Raw genomic sequence first — 22,913 nt, 5'->3', positions numbered from 1 at the left:
GCGTATCGTTATGCTCTAGCTCGGATCATCAGATCCCCACCCTCTATTCTTCTTTCATTCTATATCCATTCAGATTCCGCAAATGATTACTTTTTCCACAGATATTAAATATGGATTTCCCTTCCGTTTCTGCAGACATTATCCATCAAAGAATACTGTTTGCCGGTTTATAGACACCGACATAAGATAAATAACTACATTTTTCAAAAGAAAAAAATCCAGGTCTTAACATGGTTTATAAAATGTTTTTATTCATGTTACATAAGCTGATACATAGGGCATTAAACATTTCCACACGGCTTTTGGGGACTACAATCGATTAGCAAAAACACAATAGTGGTCCAAATCTCTAATGACAATCACTGGACTAACCAAACACCCTCGTACATGTGCACAAACCTGCATTGAAAAGTACTAAAATTGGACACTTGGACTTGGTGTGTGTGTGTATATATATAGCATTGGGTCCCATTCCAGTGTACTATTAAATATGGCATGCATGTCAGAATGACGTTGTTTATTCCTTCTTCTTCCCATTAAAAGGTTCCTATATTGGTCTTATATTGGTCCCACCATCAGACATGCTTGGGTGTGAATATCATAACCAAGGGGTGACGTGAGGAAATACTTTAGCCAATGGAGATCACCTGGCTGTGGAACTGTCAATGCCAGCACATATACAGGCCAGCCCTGCCGTACGGGCGGGTTGTGTCATGTTGGATGTCAGCGTCTGTAACCGTGTAGACTGAGGAGAGACTACAGAAAGAGGGAGGGGGGGTACTATTTCTTCCATCTATTGAACAAATATTTTCAACCCTATGATAAATCATCTCAACTTTATAGTGTTTGATGGGACTAAATTTGTGTCGCTCAACAATGGGGCCTTATTCACCTTGAATTGGAACTATAATGTTGATAGAAAGTGAAGCTATTAATACTTTTCTACAGCAGAAACTGCACATATGGAAGGCCAGGACGAACACAAACCATGGAATGGAGGGTTTTATTTTTTTTCTTCAATATTTTCTTTTTTTTGGACTGAAAGCAGTGTGAAAAGACTAAATGATTTGAATTTCCATACACGGCTCTTTCAGTAATGGGTTTCATTGCTAGAATAACTCTTAAGTGGAGCAATAAGGAATGGAGATGTGTAAAAAGATTTTCTTTTTCAGGGCGTGCCCCCGCGGGAGGTTCAGTTCTCGTTCTCCCCAGCCTCTACTCCCTCTCCACCCTCACCATCCTCGGCTGCGTTGTCGGACGTCCATAACTAGAGACGGAGAGAGACAGACAGAAAAAGGGAGAGAGAAACAGAGAGAGAGAATCATCATTACAATGCTACTGATCCGTTTCCTAGGCAGGATGCAACAAAAGCTTCAGCAAAGTCAAGTCACACTGATATGTAGGTATTCATTCAGGGAGCAGCACTGTCCTGTGGTCTGTATTAGCAGGGCAGAGGGACTTACTGTCAGGTTGTCTCTGAGCAGCTGCATGATGAGAGTGCTGTCTTTGTACGACTCCTCATTCAGCTTGTCAAGCTCTGCGATGGCGTCGTCGAACGCCTGCACACACAACAAAGAAAGAACAAAAAAAAAAAACAGTTTGGTAGAATTCACAGCATACAAGACAACCGTCACCTAGTCCTGTCATGAAGAAACCACGGTTATGCCCTCGGTAAGAGAGAATCTGGCATAACTTCCTCTCTACTCGGTTGCTGTGAGGTGTTTGCTTGCTGACCTGTTTGGCCAGCTTGCAGGCCTGCTCTGGGGAGTTGAGGATCTCGTAGTAGAAGACGGAGAAGTTGAGGGCCAGGCCCAGGCGGATGGGGTGCGTGGGGTCCATCTTCTCCTTGCTGATGTCAAACGCCTGCTGGTAAGCCTCCTGAGAGTTTTCGATGGTCGCTAGGGAGACCAGAGGAATCAAGGCAGACTTTTTAGCTGGGAGGACATGAGGCAAACAACAAAGGCAACCGTATACGGCGACATAACAGACACTCTTCTTAAAGGGGAACAGTCACACTTGTTGAAGTTAATATTATTTGGATTAAACGCTTAAATTCTGTGTGTAGGTCTTTTTAAAATCACCGTGTAGTCGTTTCCCTAAACGGAAGACGGAATTGCGGAAAAACTTCGCTGGACCAACTAGTCCAGTGATGTCACTGGACTGGTTCCCTTTGAAGTTTTCCCGTGATTTTGAACAAACAAGCGTGACTGTGCCCCCTTTAATGTACTCAACTCAGAAGAATACCGTGGGATGACGAGACATGTTTGCAAAACTCCCTATAATAAACGATATAGTGGGAGTTGGAAAGTATGACAGACAAAATGGAGGATGCTACTGTATCATTTAGCTACAGCACCACATTCTTCTCCAAGCAGAGGGCCGTGAGCCAACAGGGCAACATTGCCATCTAGCCATTTATTCGCACATCAATTTCCTTTTGCCGAGAGAGAGAGTGAGAAATAGAATTTGAAATGTCCATGCTAATAGGAGAGGGGCAGTCAGACAGAGCTCTTTAGTGTGCATCATACAATAGGAGCCTGTGGGAAATCAGAAATGAGGCCTGTACAGTTGGCAGCCCCTCCCCCTTTGTTCCCTCCTATGAGACGAGGGCCTGCGGTCGTGTGAATGTGTGACGCACCAGCTCCCTGCTTGACACCATTTCCAGCTCCCTGACAAAATGTGCCGTTCTATTTTCGAGCACGAGGGGCCCCTGAGTTCAAAGCAAGAGGGGCCTGGTTTGAACCTCAGCACACTAGAACAATGGCACCTGGAAAATGTCTCGGTAATGAAGATGGGGGCTTTTATGTAGAGGGGCTTGCTAAAGGGGAAGATTAATATACTGGTTCAGGGTTAGATTAATATACTGCTGTTAGTAACAGCAACCAGCAGGAGATTCGGCAGCCTCTCCTCCTCAGCAACTAACCACTGCTGGGACTAATGGGTAATATGTCTCCCACCGCCAGACATGCATTCTAGAAGAGCCACTCGACAGAGACAATTAAGAAACACGGCTAAGAAGAATAGTTTCAATGTGTTTGTGTAAATTATACTTTTAAGTGACGTGTGAGAGCTTTTTGAGTTTAAAACTATGCTACTCCAAGATGCACTGCTGGACAGGTCACATTCAACAATGAAAAACATAAATCTGCACAAAGACATCTGAATGGAGTGTAAATTCCATGGTTGAATTGCACACATACCTGTCCTGTCAGCCCCAGAGGCAACTTCAGCAAGGTATCTATAGTAGTCGCCCTTCATCTTTAGATAGAACACTTGGCTTTCGGGGTTTGTGGAGTTCTCAATTAAATATTTGGTCAGCAGTTCCTGTGGAGAACAAAAAATTAGCATTCTGTTCAATCTAACCAGCACGCACGCATGCACACGTACACTCTTTCTCTCTCTCACACACAGGATGAGGATAGGTGCCATCTTGAGACCCGATAAAGCTGACTGCGGATTACAGAGGTGGGCCCTGAACCAACACATAAATCACTGGGCCAAGCCCACGGCCCAGTCCAGCCCCCCCACCCACTAACCCAGCCCAGACCCCTCCTCCCACTAACCTTAACCCAGTCACTTATCACTGGGCCTAACCCAGGACCCAGCCCAGACACGCCCACCCGTTTATCCCCAGACCGTCAGGGAGATTAGATGGAACATGCACATGGTTCAAGTGCCAGGCATTCCTGCCCATGCATCACCCTGCAGTCGCTCACAATGCATTCACACAGTGTTCCGATTCCACCCCACCTCACCCCCCAGGCACACACACCTTTATGTCCATAATAAACGCATAGCATGGATTTGTGAAATGTTGCAGGGCGTGACTAGGTGCAGGCCTCATCCTGAAACTGATAAAGTTAGCAGCAGTGGTCTAAGTGTCTCAGAGAGCATGAAACGCACACATATGATTGAACATCAAATCATTTTTTTCTCCATCCCCATCAAGACAGAAAATGGCTGATGGATATTCAAATAATGCGGACCATCAATATGACAACCTAAACAGGCTGACTTTGAAAAATCGGTCTTGCCAAGGTTAGCCTATATCCAGGAGGCGAGATAGACCAGCCTAGATTACTGCCTGAACTGGGTCTTATCTTGGACTGAAAGTGGGCCACTGAAACACAACCAGCATTCCCTCTCTGCTTGCCTTAACAGGCAATCACATAGATTCTCACCAGAGCATCTCACAAGTCTACCTGTGTGTGCAGATGGAAAGGGTGGTGCAAGTGTGTGTGTACTCACTGGGCAACCATCTGTTCTCATTCATTTCTGACTAAGCCTTCACCACAACACAAGACTATCTGCAAAGACGATGACAGGGACCTATCCGTCCGGCCATATGAGAGTCCCCATCTCTGTGTGTCTGTGTTTGTATGTCCGCCCATGTGTGTGTGTGTGTGTGTCTTTGCCTGTCTGTATGTCTGTCTAGCAGGGAATATGCTCAGTGGAAACCATGAATCAGCCAGTCTTCCTGCCAGCTGAGGAGAGGAGCGGCTCTGGTGAAGTCCGCGCACCAGGAGCTTTGAGCCGGGACGAGTCGGGGCATGAGGTGTGATACACGCCCTCCTCCACCACACCCTCAGTCAACACTGTGGCCGTCGTGTCGACTTGAGTCAGGGACTTCTCTCGATCACGCACACACATTCTCTCTCCCTCCCTCCCTCCCTCCCTCTCCTGCGCAGGAAGTCAGCTGGGAGTAAGGTGTGGTCTGAGAACATGTGTCTTTACACAGGCTAGGTTCTACCAGATTTACTCAGGCTTACCGGTACATGGAAATCTAAATCCTGACCCACACCATTCCCTGCTAAATCTACAACTGCCAATTCATGTCTGTGTGCGGTGAATTACCACATGGTCTTTAACGAGCCGTGGGAATGGGATTAGCGCGTGCTTGCTTGCTTGGGGGCGGCGGTGGCTCAGTGGTAGGGCGGGTCGTCCAATGATGGTAGGTTTGAATCCCGCCTCCTCAAGTCCATATGTCGAAGTGTCCTTGGACAAGACACTGAACTCCAAATTGCTCCCAATGAGCAGGCTAGCACATTGCAGCTGCCATTGGTGTGTGAATGTGTGTGTGAATGGGTGAATGAAAGACCATTGTAAAGCGCTTTGGATGAAAGCGCTATATAAGTGCAGTCCATTTGCCATACTAACTACATCACTCTCATAAGCAGACATTTAGACTGACAGGTCAGATAAGGCATGACATCATCACACGTCATCTTCTAACACGCCTGATCATGTCTGGTTACACTGTCTGCTTACCAACGCTGCCCCCCCCCCCCCCCCAAGGACCTCCTTGTCTAACCTAGATCTCCCTTAATCCACTATCAAGACAGGATAGCAATAATGGAGAGAGAGACAATCCATGCTGCCTCGGACTAGCAAATACATCGCCCCCGGCAGAATACAACTGTACATTACAGGCCAGACAAGCATCTGACTGGACTAATATTAAAGCAATGTTACAATTTAAACAGTATGCATATAAATGTACTGATGAAAGTTGATCAATAGGCATCTCCCATTGGGGTTGTCATTGCAGTCATAGAGCCAACTGGGCTACAGCAGTCCTATCATTACACAACTCTGAATGAACTCTCACTAAGTTGGCCTGAGTTGGCTGGACATTACAAGCTACAACTCATGTGCCAGATGAGATGGGGGGTTAGAGTTACAAGGGATCACACTTGGTTTAAGCATTGGTCTTTTTTCAGCTCATACTCTCGCTCCTAAACTGGCACACCTAGCTTGTACAGAGCAGTCATTCATGACCTGTATGTCAGTTCACACCCGTGCATGTTTCAAACAGCCATTGTTCCAGTTCCAGATTCCCAAAAGGAAGGAATCAGGGATGACAATATAATACTTCCTTCTCTCTGGGGCTGGGGGGACGGGTCGGGATCTGCCATTTATAGAATGGCAGGACTCACAGGACATGCCATTTGACCCACATCATACTCAAAAGTAACAATGTGCTGTGGCTGTCTGATTGGGGGGGGGGGGGGCTTGCTAAATCCAATACAACATTACACAAATTTCTCCCACCCACTGACGGTAGGTTTGTGCCCGTTTCAACGTTGTGAAGGAGAGCAGCAGTGAAGATGCTCGGGCTGCTGTTACACAAATCTGCTTTCGTAATTCAGTCAAGGGCCAACCGCACTGGACATAGTGCCGCCCGTCCGTTCATGGGAAACAGCCCATCCCAGTGCCGCCTGTCTGTTCATAAACAGCCTATCCCAGACAGGAGAAACCTCCTTCCTTTCAGCAGAGACACACGAGATTCCTGTAGCACCGACTGAGCTGAGCGAATAACTCGTGCTTTTACATTCTGGCCTCGGGGGCTAGGCGGAGCCGTCGCACACCCGGAGATGGCGGCCAATCGAGCGTAACACTCAGTGAACGTGATAACTGTGGCGGCCGATCAAGCGAGCACTTTCCCCAGAAATGTTTTCGCTAATTGAATAACATCCCTGTTGAACAATACTGCGGACGCATGAGAGACGAGCCTACTCGCTGCCTGGCACAGCAAGCTACTCAAATTGTTTTACACAGAAGCCTAGTAAGCATACACACCCACGCCCACTTTTATCTCGTTCAAAATGATCTGAAAGAATGAATTAAACGAGGAATTACCAGTACGTCGTTGCAGATTTCTCGCAACTCGGATTCCACCTTCTCCCGATACTCGTTGACCATCTGGAGCTTCTTGTCACTTCCCTCGGTCTTCTGGCCGATGCTGGAGATGACCCTCCACGCCGACCGCCGGGCGCCCACCACGTTCTTGTACGCCACCGATAGCAGGTTCCTCTCCTCGTTTGACAGCTCGCCGCCTTTCTCCGTTACCTCCTTCATGGACGCTGCCATGTCGTCGTAACGCTCGGCTTGCTCAGCCAACTTGGCCTTCTGAATCAGATCCGTTTTATCCATTGTTTTTTTTTCTATTATGTGTAACCTTAGGTTGATACGTCAAAAGTCAGGTTCAAAAATACAAGTCCGGGAAAGCGACAAGGAATGAAGAGAAGGGATGAGAGTTAACGTTAGGGATGTCGAGTATTCCACAGTAAAACCTGGAAATGAAATGAGACAAGATTGGACGTCAACGTTAGATAGCTAATGTGAATGCAAAAAAGTTTTTTTAACCCTCTACAGACAAGCTAGCGAACGTTACGGTGAAAAGATCAACTTGGTATGCTTGAGCAAGCTAGCCAGTGGGTGCTAGCTAGCCGCGTAGCCCCGGGGGACCACACAGACGGGAGAACTGGAGACTGTAACGTGTAAGATAAAGCTCAGCTAGCTAACGACGTTACATGAGGCATACATATGCAGGCTTGGTCGCAGGCGGATATTGGTAGATAACGTTACATTCGGCAATTGTAACGTTAGACAGCAGCGCTAACAAATAACGGTAGATCACGAGCAAGCTAGCTAGTTAGCATAATGAATAACTGACACTGCCACTGGTAGCTAGCTCTACTAGCCACATAGTTTTGAGCAAGCTAGTATAACGTAAGCTAGCTAACGTTAACTAACGGTAGCCACCAGCCTCTTACCTCAGCCCAGCAAGCCTGAGTTGGGTTAGTTAACGTACAGGCTAGCTAGAAAACGACAACGCCCCCTCCACCCCACAGAGAGGAGCATCAACATCTGTATCGACAAGGAGCTATCTAGGCTAACGTTAGCAAGCTAGCCACCTAGCTAGCTAGCTAGCTCTGCCAAGCTCGCTTACGTTACCGCTTGCTAGTCAGGCTCAGCGCTGGCTTTAGTTGGGCCACTCCTTTCACACTAGAACGCGTTGCTACCAAAAAACAAGATTTAAAAGCATGACTACATTAACACACCATTTAAAATGTAAATATTGGAATAGAAAGAAAATAGATTCATGAAATTTCTAACCTTCTAAGATGCCAATAGATGCCAATATACTCCGAATTGATCCGAATTGAGGTTGGTATGGAGCTAAGCGAAAAAAACAGCACAGTAGCCCTGAACCTCAACTGAACTGCTAGATCAGGGCGTTTCAAATGGAACATAGCTGGCCAATCACAAAGAGATGTTTCTACTGATCTACGATAACGTCCGAATCTATTAACCAATGGTTGTCTCGAGTAGGGAAAAGGGGCGGACGTTTCGCGCAAGTTAGACCGGCCTGTAGGCTGCGGCTACGGCCACGGGGTTTCCTCCAATTAGAGCAAGGGAGAAGACGTCACCGTTACCATGGCGACGCTCTTCCAGCCCCCCTTCTGCAAGTTGTAGCCGTAACAGCATCAGATGCCCCGAGGCGGGCGTGGCACCTACTCCTTGTGTGGTGACCGTGAGATTCTTTTCTTTTTTTTCTTTTTTTTTTATCCTGAGGTTAAATTAATTATCTTGGTGGTAAGACTACTGATAACATGTGCCCTGATGTCCAGCATGGCCTGACAAAAGTGATTGGCCAGTATAGCCTACATTTGTTTATCAGCCACTGTAAATAATCCTGATCAGCACAGCTATGTTGCTACCAAAAAGATGACAGAAATAGATCAGGCATGCTAGCAGGCCCCCAGCAACTCTTTTATCCCTGGGGTCACAGTCATCAGAGATCCTCTCAGCTGGCTTCAAATCCTTCCCGTCATGATATCCAGATGCTCATTGCTCACAGCTGGAAGACCAGCTAGACAAGAAAATTGTATTTTCTCATTCAGACCACATCCCATTGTATTGATTATTTGACCTTTTTTTCTTTCCAGGAGCCCCTCTGTATTGTCAGGCCTTACTACTTAGTGATTCATAGGCTGAACTAAAGTAGAAACATTAAATGAGACCAGCCTGTTAAATATGGCATTGGAAAATTAAGTTAATATCCCTGTAGGCTTCTCTCCTTCATCTTGTTTCTCTTGTTGCTTTCTTGACCACTCTTGCAACTTTAGACAGACTCAACACAGACGCAACGTCACCATTGGGCAGTTCCAACATCCTTTTCATGTTGCCGTTAAGTCGACCATGTGGTTTTATTGTCAGATAATAGGCAGGGTGCCTTGGCTGGAGGTGTGTAGGCTAGCTCCAACAGGCCCTCCATGCTCACCATCCGCGGTATTCTGGGAACAGCTCTACATTACAGGGCACAAGAGCATTACCACCACACCCATTCAATCAAATACAGTGATTCCTTAAACCTTTGATTTGATTTATTTGACATTTGATTAAAATACATGGAGTAAAAAAAGACACAGACATGCATCTCAAAGAATCGTCAAGGATAAAACACAACAAAGTCATAGACTTGTTTCCATTGTGGCCCTTGGTCTCAAACATATAAAAACAATACAACAAAGAGACAATACAATAAAGAGACAACAGAGCAGAACATACATGCATGAGCAGAATAGTTGGTTACTAGGCTTTTGCATTTTCTAAAAGCCAGGTTTTTACCTTCTTTTTAAAGAGATTATTGCTACTAGAGCACTTTATCTGCAGTGACAGCACATTCCAACTCATTTGAAGCACAGTCAAAGACGCAGGTCTGAGGTGACAGGACTCAGAGAGAGAGAGAGAGAGAGAGAGAGAGAGAGAGAGAGAGAGAGACGATGGGTCAGACTCTCCTTCAGGCCCCGGCCATCCTGAGGGGTCCTCCTGTCCTCATGGCACAATGGTCGAAGGAACAATGGCCTGTGTGCACCAGGGTGATTCTCTGCAGTCGCCTTTCACAGGATCACTTACAGTTCTGGAATGTTCCCTCACAGGTCTGTAATTCTAGAAGCTCCCGATTATGGATGAGTAGACAAGGGAGGCTCACATGCACAGCTAGGGGACGCCTTGTTGTTTTTGTGCGGTGCTGTTTTATTTTCCCAGATACAAGGATAGTTGCTGTAGACATATTTACAATCAATTACTTCTTAATTGCAAAGAACTGCATATCTGGATCAATTTGGACGAGAGGGCTATGTTAAAGGACACAAACTGCCCAAAGCCATGATTCAAGCTGTGGCCAAGCAGCTGCTTTGAGGACAGGTAGCCAACAACGATTTGTCCTGGTTTTCTGACACAACAAGGAGGATCACCATCTTGAATGATGTTTCCTGCGGACATACAGAGCTACCCTTTGACTGCCATCCTGTTTTGGTTCCCTCGGGCTGCTGCGTAACTGAGCAGATGTGGGCTTATGTAACAGCGCTGGGAAACCTTTGGGTATTGTTGGTGACCACTGAAACCAGCCTGCACCATAAGTAAGGTCAAAAAAAAAGTAAAGTACAAAAAATATATATAAACCAAACAATGGAATGTGCTGGGAGAGCAGGTTAAACTGTGCAATGAAAATTAGTGAAACTGTTGATGTCCCCAGGTCCAGTTGCATCAGAAATATGCTCCTCTTCTGTACAGACACTCCATTTCAGCAGTGAAGAGCACCTGAAAACCCAGTACCTGCCCAGCTGACTGCATCAAAGACAGCAATGGAGTTGGTGTCCTGAGCCATGATGAGTTCTGTTCACTGAGAATCACTTTTACTTCCCCTGAAGACAATACATGAGATGGGGCTTCTTGTATATACTGTAGCTACACTTAGTCAAACAATAAGCCTTTCATTACATTTGCCAAGTCCATTGGATTCACAGAGCTCACTATTGAATCGTTCTGCAATCAGATTTTCACCACACCATGTTCAGAGAGAAAATAATAGTCCAGTTATTAAAAGTGTGCATTGTCTGTCTGCACTGCTCTACCTGGCTATCCAGCTGTCGTTTTCTGGGTCTTATCAGTCATTGGCCAATTGTTGCTTTGGTACAGAGAAGCTGTGTTAGGAAATATAGCTAGTTGAACTTTTGATTAATTGAACTTGAACAACGATATATTTGTGCTCATTCAACTATTTGTGTTATATTATTGTCTCAATTTTAATCAATGAAACATCAAGATTATGATTTAATACATTTCTTCAGACACTGGATTTCCCTATTTAAGCTCTCTACATGTGCGCTACCCACATTCGAAACTCAGTATTAGTCATCCAAGAGACATTTCTTTTTAGACTTGACATTCTGAAACAGTGGAGAGTCTCTTGTCCACTGCAGTGCTGCTGGCTATAAATAGACACTTTTAATAGGTGGGGAATCCCAGAGCTCTGCTTCTAGATCTCTGCCAAAAGGACTGCAGCTGTTATGCAGGCAGTGACCAGGTTTATATTCATCCAGCTTCAATAGATCACTAAGCTCAAACCAGCCAGGTTTAGATTCATCCAGCTTGAATAGATCACTAATCTCAAACCAGCCAGGTATAGATTCATCCAGCTTCAATAGATCACTAAGCTCAAACCAGCCAGGTTTAGATTCATCCAGCTTCAATAGATCACTAAGCTCAAACCAGCCAGGTTTAGATTCATCCAGCTTCAATAGATCACTAAGCTCAAACCAGCCAGGTTTATATTCATCCAGCTTCAATAGATCACTAAGCTCAAACCAGCCAGGTTTAGATTCATCCAGCTTCAATAGATCACTAAGCTCAAACCAGCAGGTTTGGCTGAAAGAATGTCTCTTGGTGGCATATCTTCTTTGACATGACAATACATCTCTGCAACATTACAAGGGCTTGGCAGCCCTCACACACTCAGATGTGATTTGACCGACAATGTGCAGGCGAGATAGGACATTTCAGGTTGTCTACAGTTTTGTACTGTCATGGGGCGGCTGTAGCTCATGGGGTAGAGCAGTTTGCCAATGTTCGTAGGGTCGGCGGTTTGAATCCCGGCTCCTCCTGACGACATCTCGAAGTGTCCTTGGGCAAGACACTGAACCTCAAATTGCTCCCAATGAGTAGGCTAGTACCTTGCATGGCAGCTGCCGCCATTGGTGTGTATATATGTGTGTGAATGGGTGAATGAGTAAAGAGCTTTGGATAAAAGCACTATGAGTGAAGTCTATTTACTATCATACTCTGCAGCAAAGGAGAGCTAAGGAAACAGCAGTGATTTCAGAGATGATGAGCGAATAAGCTGTGCATGCAATTAGATATCTGCTCACACAGAGAACAACACCCAGTGTTATGAACACCCACCAACATCGTGCTCTGCCCGCCCCTGTAGTCCCACTGCAGTATTATTGCAAATTAAAATTCATACTTTCCCATTTGAATAACTGGGCAGACTTTGCTAATGTTCAGGGGGGGCGAGATGAATTAAATATGAGCGCTGAAGTAACTGTCTCTGCCTCATTTGACTGCTCTCTAGATAATAGAGCTATCACCAGCGCCTAATCACACCACTCCACCATCAGCATCTCCTCCCACTCTGCTCCACACAGTCAGCATTTGTTCTGATTACTACAAAACGTCCAGTAGTGAATTCAAACACTGCAGGTCACGATGTGCAGCCTGGCTGTGTTCCTTATGGTGCAATGTAAGGACACCTATTACTCAATTACACACACATGGCAGAGAGGAGAGTCTCAATAACACCCCATAAAGATTTAATTGCTCCTGTCTCTTTAATTGCAGTGGACACGCTCAGTCAACATCTTAACTAATGGACGGCAACTAGGCCTGTGTGCTCCACACTAACCTGATATGCCAGATGGCTTGTTTCACACAACCATCTGGGAAACCTCTGTTGGAAACTGATTGGATGAACTATGTGTTCCATTCTGGAGTGCATGGGAAAAGTCTAGACAGTGTGTAGGTGTTAGTGTATACTTGGTACAGAATAACCCAACCATTTCCAACCCAAAACCCAAACCCGCATCATCCTTGAGCATATGCCTAGCCCTGTCATCTGCCTGACTCTAACCTTTTTAGAATACTCAGGATTGATCATATGGCATCTCCCTGGTCACCTCCCCCCAATAGGGCCACATTCTTTTATCCTAACCCTATCCCAGTAACACAATCCAACCCCCAACCCTAACCTTAAAGTCACACTGAAACGGACGTTTGAGATCATCTAACTTCCGTAGTTTGACGTACTGTACAGTATTTCCGTCGCAAACAAGCTATGAGGGTGGGACATATGTATAGAGGAATTTGATTGGAACATTGACAAGTGGACGGGTTTTAATAACTTTAGAGAGATTCGATAGAAGGATAGCGTTGATTGACGGGTGGATGTCGTGAGATTATTGGCCTAAAATCTAAGGTACCTGTTGTCGTCACTGCACGTGACCTACCGTTTTCCAGGAAGTAAGAAATTATATACTTTGATATAAGATTACAACAAAAGTAGAATTTTGTAATTTTTTTGGCATACATAGTTGAATAGGTGAACACTATGACTAATTATGTGAACCAAAATGGGACAGAATGCTTTTGTCATTTCAGTGCGACTTTAAGTGGTTTCTTCTCTCCTCTCTTGACATTGTTGTACATTGTAAACTACCTGTCAATAAACGGATTCTGATTCTGATTGTAGAGCGTTTTATTTGTTCCTGTTTGTTCCGTTTCCTCTGCTCACTCTCCTCCTGCACCCTGGCTTGTTTTCTGTTTCCATGTTAGGGGCACATGACCATATTTGACTAATCTGCACCAGAATCTGAGAGCTGAATATAGCCTGCATGTGCACATACGTACGGCAGGATGTGAAGCATGGTGCATGCAGAGGCGCGGTGCGGTGAAGGTGTTTTACTGTACCGTTAGTGTGCTTGGCTGTCGGGGAGTGGAGAGGGGGTTAGTATGCAGGGAGCGTACAGCGGAGTAACACTCCATCTCTCAGCTCTCTCTGATATTCTCTGACTGACTGGTATGAATAATGCAGCCACAGTCAGCGCTTGCTAAGTGCACAATGCAGTACACTATAGAACACAGCTCTCTGAAGCATCACGGATATGTGTGTGTGTGTGTGTGTGTGTGTGAGTGTGTGTGTGTGTGCATGTTTGTGTGTGTGTGTGTGTGCATGTTTGTGTGTATGCATGTTTGTGTGTCTGTGTGTGTGTGTGTGCATGTTTGTGTGTGTGTGTGTGCATGTTTGTGTGTGTGTGCATGTTTGTGTGTGTGTGTGCATGTTTGTGTGTGTGTGTGCATGTTTGTGTGTGTGTGTGTGCATGTTTGTGTGTGTGTGTGTGTGTGTGCATGTTTGTGTGTGTGTGTGTGCATGTTTGTGTGTGTGTGTGTGTGTGTGTGCATGTTTGTGTGTGTGTGTGCGTGTTTGTGTGTGTGTGTGCATGTTTGTGTGTGTGTGTCATGCATCCCCATATCTGTGTATCTTGTACGTGTTGCATCAAGCTTGTGTGTGTGCATGCATGTGGTTGTGTGACATTCGCCAAGGTGCGCTAATTTATTCTAGAATGCCCTCTCGTCTCTCCATCTCTCCTCCCATCCCTCCTCTCTATCTCTCCTCTCATCACCATCTCTCCTTCCATCCCTCCTCTCCATCTCTCCTACCATCCCTCCTCTCTATCTCTCCTCTCCATCTCTCCTCTCATCACCATCTCTTCTCTCCATATCTCCTCTCATCTCCATCCCTCCTCTCCATCTCCCCTCCATCCCTCCTCTCCATCTCTCCTCCATCCCTCCTCTCCATCTCTGCTCTCCATCCCCCCTCTCCCTCTCTGTTCTCCATCTTTCCTCAATCTTTAATCTTCCAAAAGCAGACACTCCCCTTGCAGTAAAATGGTAGCGTATTTAAAGGTACATCATTCAGTTCCAGTCTAATCCCTGGATATGTCATATGAATACAAATGTGATTTTGAACATGCTGTAGCACATTGCAATGAAATAGTACACAACACTGTCAATGCAGAACTCTCCATAGGGAAGGGGGTTAGAGTTAAAATGCGTACTACTGACTTGCATCGGAGACTCACACATGACACATGTCTCAAACTACAGCCCACACTCTGATTCACAAAGGAGGTATTGGAGGTGTGGCTCCGGAGTTTTTTGGCGTAGCGACAGGTCTGGAAGACTGATTTGTCGCAGGTTTTCACATGCAGCATCCAATAAAACGCTCTGCTGACAATGACAGGAAGTGAGCTGTTGTTTCCAGCTATGCTGCTGCTCCCCAGATGGCCGTGTTGTGATTGGCATGTCCTTGATGCAACCGAGGCAGGTCAATATGCTGCAGGTCAGAATGGGGGCAGACTGCTGTGTGTGCGTGTGTGTGTCATCTACAGCACAGTCCTCACTCTCCAGCACGGTAGCAGGGCTTGACCTGACTGCAGTACGCCCATAGGAAAGGCTGTCACACATAGGGAAGGCTGTCACACCATCGTGAAATGACTGCTCTTTTAAATGCTAGCGTCTGCTTTTGTTGAGGTTTGAAATGCCAAATGTAGCCATATTTATGGTGATCTCATTGCGGAGTGAGATAGTGTTAAAAGACTCATCTGTCTGTGTGAATCCCCTCCTAGGTCCAAGATTCGTCCCCCTCCCTCCGTCCCTCCCTCACTCCCTCCCTCTTTCGCTCTCACTCTGTCTCTCTCATATCAGCTGACTCAGCCCCTCTCTCCTCCCCCTCTCCTGTTCAAGCTCTCCATCACACTCAGCCATGTTAACACTGATGCTCATATGCACTCCCTCATATACACTCTCCAGCCAATTTCCCACTGGACATAAAACCCACTAACACCCACTAACACCCACTAACGTCTGGCTTTTGTCCTTCGTGCTAAAGATTACAATCGTCATTCATTCCTGGGACAAATGACTCAGCCTACCTGGTTAGTCTCATTGATCCCTATAATCATCACAGCACAACTATTGCCTCCAATTTCTCTGTCTTCATTTCATTTCTAATCACCGTTTTAAGCGAGGTAACTTACCGGCATATCTCCCGAAATGACAGGCGTCTCATGAAAACAACAACAACAAGAACAGCTGTTTGTTATTTCCTATCCTCACACTGGAGCTACCCTGGGTGCAGAGCCTGCACTAGAAGCGACACACACGCACACGCACACACACACACATACGCACACACACACACACACACACATACGCACGCACACACACACACACATACGCACGCACACACACACACACACACACACACACATACACGCACACTCACACACGCACGCACACACACACACACACACACACACACACACACACACACACACACACACACACACACACACACACACACACACACACACACACACAAAGCATATAAACCCAGATACACTCCAGGGCTCACAGCATTTCTGCCAAGCTTCATTCCCCATCATTGGGAAATGCAATAGCCATTCCAGTTACTGGGCCGCTCTTCTTCTGGAGTCTCCTTCACTGTCAAGCTGCTGAGAGCCAACAAAACATGTCAGTGAGGCTCTGTTATAACTGTGCACTGCTCACTGTGGAGGAGTCAGCCCTGTTATAAGTACTGCTCACTATGGAGAAGTCAGCCCTGTTATAACTGTGTACTGCTCATTATGGAGAAGTCAGCCCTGTTATAACTGTGTACTGCTCATTATGGAGAAGTCAGCCCTGTTATAACTGTGTACTGCTCACTATGGAGAAGTCAGCCCTGTTATAACTGTGTACTGCTCACTATGGAGAAGTCAGCCCTGTTATAACTATGTACTGCTCACTGTGGAGGAGTGAGCCCTGTTATAAATGTGTACTGTTCAATATGAAGGAGTCAGCCCTGTTGACTCATTCACAGTCCTATAACAGTCAGCCCTGTTATAACTGTGTACTGCTCACTGTGGAGGAGTCAGCCCAGTTATAACTGTGTACTGCTCACTGTGGAGGAGTCAGCCCAGTTATAACTGTGTACTGCGCACCGTGGATGAGTCAGCCCTGTTATAACTGTGTACTGCGCACTATGGAGGAGACATTCCTATTACAACTGTGTACTGCTCACCGTCACTGTCTGTTATACAGTAACTGTACACTACTCACTATGGAGAAGTCAGCCCTGTTATAACTGTGCTCGGCTCACTGTGGAGGAGTCAGCCCTGTTATATGTAGGCTACTCCTCACTATGGAGGAATCAGCCCTGTTATAATTGTGTACTGCTCACTATGGAGGAGAGAAACTGTGTTATGCAACAAGTAGGTGTCTTCCCTCCCACCCAGCGAGCTGCTGTATGTTCAGCACCAGAGTGTGTAGGTTGAAGTGGCTTTCTTTCTTTCTCCCTCTCTCTCACTCCCTCAATCTCGTCACATACATTTTTCCTAGTTAGTTATACAAGAGTACATAGTTGTGTGCGCACACACACACACACACACACACACACACACACACACACACACACACACACACACACAAGTAAGGTGGGGATACCTAAATGTCATTTTTAAGCTGTGTGCTAGTGATGGCTCAGAACCCCACCCCCAAAGGTGCGTCACATCCAGGTACTGGGAATGCGTCTGTCAGAAGGCCAGAACAGCGTAACTCCTGCTGCGACCTGCACACGGCAGGCTGAGAAACACATGGCATTTAGACAAGGAATGCAGCCAGACTGGCGGCCATCTACAATATGAGCCTGTACTAGGCAAATTATAGTTTTTTTCTCAGGATTTGGGGGAAGGGGGGGGGGGTGGACATGAAATGTCATAAAGGGATCATAGATAGATGGATAGATGGATAGATGGATAGATGGATAGATAGATAGATAGATAGATAGATAGATAGATAGATAGATAGATAGATAGATAGATAGATAGATAGATAGATAGATAGATAGATAGATAGATAGATAGATAGATAGATAGATAGATAGATAGATAGATAGGCATGTTACGGCATGGCTCCTGGCTTCCCTTTGGTTGGACGCCTGACTCAGCCACACCCTCCAGCTGAGTCACCATGGCAATGAGCTGAGAAGTTTGGAAAGGAGTATTATATTCATCAGTCAATAAAACCCTTAATATATCCATGCTAACTAGTATCTTTGTTGGAATGAGAGAACTCTGCAGTCATAGGAATGTGAATATAAATATCATGCATGTATATTTCTTAAGGCTGTCTGTTCCCGGCTGGTCTGGTCTCAGACATGAGTCCAAGGAAGGACCACACCCTGTCGTTGGGAGGATGTTGCAGAATGTGTTGGTGACGGACTCGAACGCCAGTGAGCTCACCACAGGTAAAACCACTGGGTGGGGCGCTGTAAGATGTGGTTTCAAGTAGCTTTAGTGCAGTAACTTTCCATCTCAGCTTACTCCTCTACTGGGTAGCTGTGATTTACAGGCAGAGAATATGGTGGCGAGATCTGTTGCCTTTACAGAATAGTCCCTTGTCAACAGAGCTCCCTCACAGTATATTTGAGTTGCTATTAATTAACCCCCGCTACCATCATAATCAGTCTATGTAGGATAACTCAACAGGTCAGACACTTAAAATAGACTTGTAGCAAGACCAGACACCCCCCTCCACAAACACACACACATAGCCTCATATCAGTACTCTTTGCAGCAAACCCCTATAGTTGTGGACAACGCCATTTTGGGTAATACCCCTATGACTGCCACATTCCTGAAAACTAGGTTATGGGTTGGTCAACAGCGTGGCAGCTGAGCACACAGAGAGGCATGCATTCACAATAGACTTCCTAAAACCCATCTAGAACCCCTCCCCGTATACAGTAATCATGCCAGCCCATCGACAGTGCCCGTCCATATGCCAGGGGCCCTGGCTCTACCCCAAGTAAACTAACTGACCCTGTGTTCCATACTGTCTGGAGGGGCTTTTCCACTGGAGACAGCTGGGTCAGTTTGGCCCAGGGCGGTGATGCCAGCCTATAGATAGTTACCATAGAGGTCACAACCTCTGCGTGATCCAGGAGCAGGCCCCATCTGTTTGAACAAAGATCAATACATCATCTGATTGGTTTAGAGCTCCCTGCTAGTCCATCAATACAGCACAACATGACAACTCTAGAGATTATGCTTTCTTTGTAGTAGATCTACTACACAATCAAGTTTCTCTGGTTTAAAGGTTAGCCTCGTCCTCATTGGTAGAAGATCTACTGAGCAATAGAGCTTCTCGAAGGATACTTTGCTCTTCAGTTATTTACGCCTGGATGTTTATTTCATGGTTTATAAAGCAAGCAGGTGAATTCTCTTGCTGTTCAAGCAGCAGAGATACCAAGGCTAACAGTAAGCTAGCATCCATGCTACAGCTCTGGTAATCCCATGGACACACAGCACTGTGAGTGTGAGCGCAGCATCATTAGCCTGAGTCAGATGAGATGGTTTGGGGTGATGAATGAGTGAGTCATGAGCTGGGCGGTGTAGCCGATGAACTGAGGTCTGCATAGGGAGGATAAAAAGGAGAGTAGATAAAAAATTTAAAAAAAACAACAACGCAATGCAACACAACACAGCATAACATGACACAAAATCACGACCGAACACAGCACAACATAGCAGAGCAGAGCAGAACAGGGGTAGTGTTATTTGAGTTACTGTAATTAGTAAGTAAGTACATTTTATTCATATAGCACTTCTCACAGAGATGCTTCACACAGGTTAAAATGCATACAACCAAAATTAAACACAGGACAAGTAATGTTGTCTGAAGCCATTGTCAATTAGTGGTCTAGTGCTAGAATGTGGAAGCAATTTTTCACTTGCTTTGGCAATGTAAACATGTTTCCTATGCCAATAAAGCAATTGAGAGAGAGAGAGAGAGAGAGGGGGAGAGAGAGAGAGAGAGAGAGAGAGAGGAGGGGAGATGAGAGAGAGAGACGAGAGAAAGAGAGAGAGAGGGAGAGAGATCGAGGTATTGTGCGTCAGCATGGTTTCATTAAGGACAGCCTTCCTCTTGTGCATGTGGGTCAAAGCTACACGTCCGTGAGGTTACTAAACAAGTGTGCTTTCTCTGAGGACCACAAGCATGCATTTAGTGGCTTAGATTGTTCGATTGCAGCTGTCACACATGCGCGCACGCACACACACACGCACGCACACACACACACACACAGACACATTCAACACCCCCCACACACACACTTTCATAACTCTCTCTCCTCTCTCATCCCTCTATCACACTGCTCCTTGTGGGGGCGAGACCAGACTGTGCCCCTCCCCCGTCTGACAATGACAAGGAGCTCTGTCTTTTCTGGGCTGCTGCTGCTGTGCCTGGGGGGGCAGAGATGGGCCCAGTGATAAACTTAGCCTGTCCTTTAGCTCCACACAGGCCGGCGGCCGCTGTTCTGTGTTTGCCATGTGTCACCCTGCCTGTCGGATTACGTAAAGCGCATGGTCAGCATTCCTCTGACCTCGACGCGGTCGCCCGCTTCGCTCCGTCTGACCGCTGGTCGTTGAAAGAGACGGATGGGTTTCGAGCATTTCAATTAGACCCATCAATCTTTTATAGGTCACGGGTGATGAGGGAGGAGACAACGGTACTGCGTGGTCTTGGAAGATTATCAGTGTAAAACCAGTCAGTGATGCTGTGTTAGTCATTACTCTTTAAACAGTAACATTATCTTCTAGTAAAGTGTGTTCTGGGGGTACTAGCCATTGGAGAGAAAACAGCAAACTGTACATTACATTTACCTTACATTGTCATTTAGCAGATGCTTTTATCCAAAGCGATTGAAAATAATTGCATTTAACATGAGTAGTCAGTATGCCACAAGAGCATAATCTAGTGCTTAAGCCAAAGTGCAAGACCAGCAAAACATAAATACAATAGTTGTTTAAGAGGAAGGATCCTGGTATTACTTCTGCAACTGGAGCTGCACCCTCCTCTCCCTAATGCTCTGTGCTCAGCGGCCTGTGACGCGGGCGAGCGCTCAGCCCCCATCTGCGTTCAGACGACCCACCTGGCGACCTTGAACTGACACGGCCCACATGGGAAGCTTATGTAAGGGGAGACATTTGAATGCAACGGCACTCTTTACATGAAGTGCTTTGTCATCCATCCCATTGTGTTTCTGACAAGCGTTAACCACTAAAGGCTATACAGTGTATGAGGGGGTGGCCCCCTTATCTGTGCACCCCCCCCTCCCTCTCTTTCCCTATCTCTTTCTCTCCCTCTTTCTCTCTCCCTCTTTGTTCCTTTGAGCAAGACGCTGCTTCACAGTTGTCATGGCGACGACGGGAGCCTGCCCACGCCTCCTTTTGTCACATACATAACTGAGACTGGCTGGTCTCTAAACCGCCGACCTGAGCGCCCGCTCTCCTACTCTGCAGGAAATCTTACTGTGTGTGTGTGTTTCCTGTTCTCTCCCCTCGCACGGTGGTAGGGGCGTGTAGGCTACAGTGCGCACTAGTGACTGGTGAGAAGGGGAACACACACAGACTGGTGTGCATACCGATACGTCAGGTAAACCGATGTCAGGTGTCTGAATAATGTGGTAAAGAGAAAAACTCATTTTATTACATAAGCGTGCAAAAAGACATCCTAGGAGGAAACAGCAGAGCTAGAGGAAGTGGTTGCGTCGTTCTGTGACCTGCGTGGAACCTCTGATCTGATGATATGAGCTGAGGAATGGTCTACATTGGTTACTTAAATGTATCCCCGCACTATGGACGATACATACACCACCAGGACAAAGCTTAATGGGTCCAGCAGGTGTGTCATCTTAGGGTCACTTGGGTAGAGGAGAGGAGAGGAGAGGAGAGGAGAGGAGAGGAGAGCAGAGCAGAGCAGAGCAGAGCAGAGCAGAGCAGAGGAGAGGAGAGGAGAGGAGGGGAGAGCAGAGGGGAGGACAGGAGGGGAGAGCAGAGAAGAGAGGAGAGGAGAGGAGAGGAGAGGAGAGGAGAGGAGAGGAGAGGAGAGGAGAGGAGAGGAGAGGAGAGGAGAGGAGAGGAGAGGAGAGGAGAGGGGAAGGGAGGAGAGGAGAGGGGAAGGGAGGAGAGGAGAGGAGAGGAGAGGAGAGGAGAGGAGAGGAGAGGAGAGGAGAGGAGAGGAGAGGAGAGGAGAGGAGAGGGGAAGGGAGGAGAGGAGAGGGGAGGAGAGCAGAGGGGAGGAGAGGAGGGGAGAGGGGAGGGGAGGAGAGGAAGGGAGAGGGGAAGGGAGGAGAGGAGAGAGGAGGAGAGGGGAGAAGCGGAGAGGGGAGCAGAGGGGAGGAGAGGAGGGGAGAGGGGAGGGAAGGAGAGGAGAGGGGGAGGGAGGAGAGGAGAGCGGAAGGGAGGAGAAGGGTCCAGCAGTGCGACACCCAGTCCTGGTCTGTTGTCTTTGACACCACCTGTTGACTTTGGTCAGCATCTCTGACTGGAACATGAAAATTGGGCAAGAAGAGCGACAGAAGGAAAACGACATGGGCCATTTGCACTATTAACTTGATTATGATGAATGCTTTTCTTCCGTTGGTGCGGCGCCGACACGTTGGTTTTCTCCCACTGTGGTGACCTCACAAGAGGCTGTGGCATTCTGTCCTGAGGGTATGTTCTGCTCTGATGACCATGAGCTGGCCTCTCTCTTCTCTTTTACTACTTTTCCCTTTCCTCTCCTCCCTTCTCTCCTGTCTTCTCTTCTCCTCCTCTCTCTTCTTCCCTCCTCTCCTCTACCAAGGTAACAATTCAAGGTGAACATGTCAGTTAGATGTCTTCCATGTCCTCATGCTGAGTCTGTATTGTGTCCATCTGTGTATCAGTGGCCTATTGTTAATTCTTAAGCAGGAGTCTTGATATAAGGCAAACATGCGTGTCTCATCAGAAGATTACACAGCAGTTCTTTTATCAACAGTCATTCAATTAGCTCTGATCTGCAGTGCCTGACATGATAACCTCTATAAAGTCAACCTCCAGTAGGCTATTGTGTGTGATTACCTCAGTATACTCTGCAGTATGAACCCTAACCCTAACTAGCCTTAACCCTCCCCCTAACCGTCTCTCTGAGTTTACCAGGAGGAGCTCTGGCTGTTGCCATGGAGACGGAAGGCCAATAAAACGTGGCGCGCTGACGTGCTGACTGGCATCCTGAAGAGAACCGCTCTCGTTGTGAGCTCATGTGTTCCATGGAGAGAGAGAGAGACAGAGCGAAAAAGAAAGAGAGAGAGAGAGAGAGAGAGAGAGAGAGAGAGAGAGAGAGAGAGAGAAGGAGACAGAGACAGGGTG

General features: G+C 46.6%; 1 protein-coding gene across 2 annotated transcripts; it reads right to left on the bottom strand.

Annotated features, from left to right (window-relative positions):
* Positions 1-229: 229 nt before the first annotated feature.
* Positions 230-8,019, bottom strand: LOC311319659 (14-3-3 protein beta/alpha-1-like). 2 transcript variants are annotated; one of them, XM_084451253.1, is made up of 6 exons: positions 7,900-8,019; positions 6,640-7,073; positions 3,201-3,324; positions 1,735-1,898; positions 1,464-1,559; positions 230-1,267 (listed from the first exon to the last, which is right to left on the bottom strand). In XM_084451253.1, exons 2-6 carry the CDS (start codon positions 6,931-6,933, stop codon positions 1,193-1,195), a joined length of 753 nt encoding a protein of 250 aa, XP_084307379.1. In that variant the 5' UTR covers positions 6,934-7,073; positions 7,900-8,019; the 3' UTR covers positions 230-1,192. The 2 variants fall into 2 exon arrangements, with proteins under 2 accessions (XP_084307379.1, XP_084307380.1); XM_084451254.1 differs by having other exon boundaries at positions 6,640-6,958; positions 7,900-7,999.
* Positions 8,020-22,913: the final 14,894 nt, after the last annotated feature.

The sequence above is a fragment of the Borostomias antarcticus genome, assembly GCF_949987555.1.
Source record: "Borostomias antarcticus genome assembly, chromosome: 16".
NCBI lineage: Eukaryota > Metazoa > Chordata > Actinopteri > Stomiiformes > Stomiidae > Borostomias > Borostomias antarcticus.
This window is presented reverse-complemented; position numbering and strand designations above follow the sequence as displayed.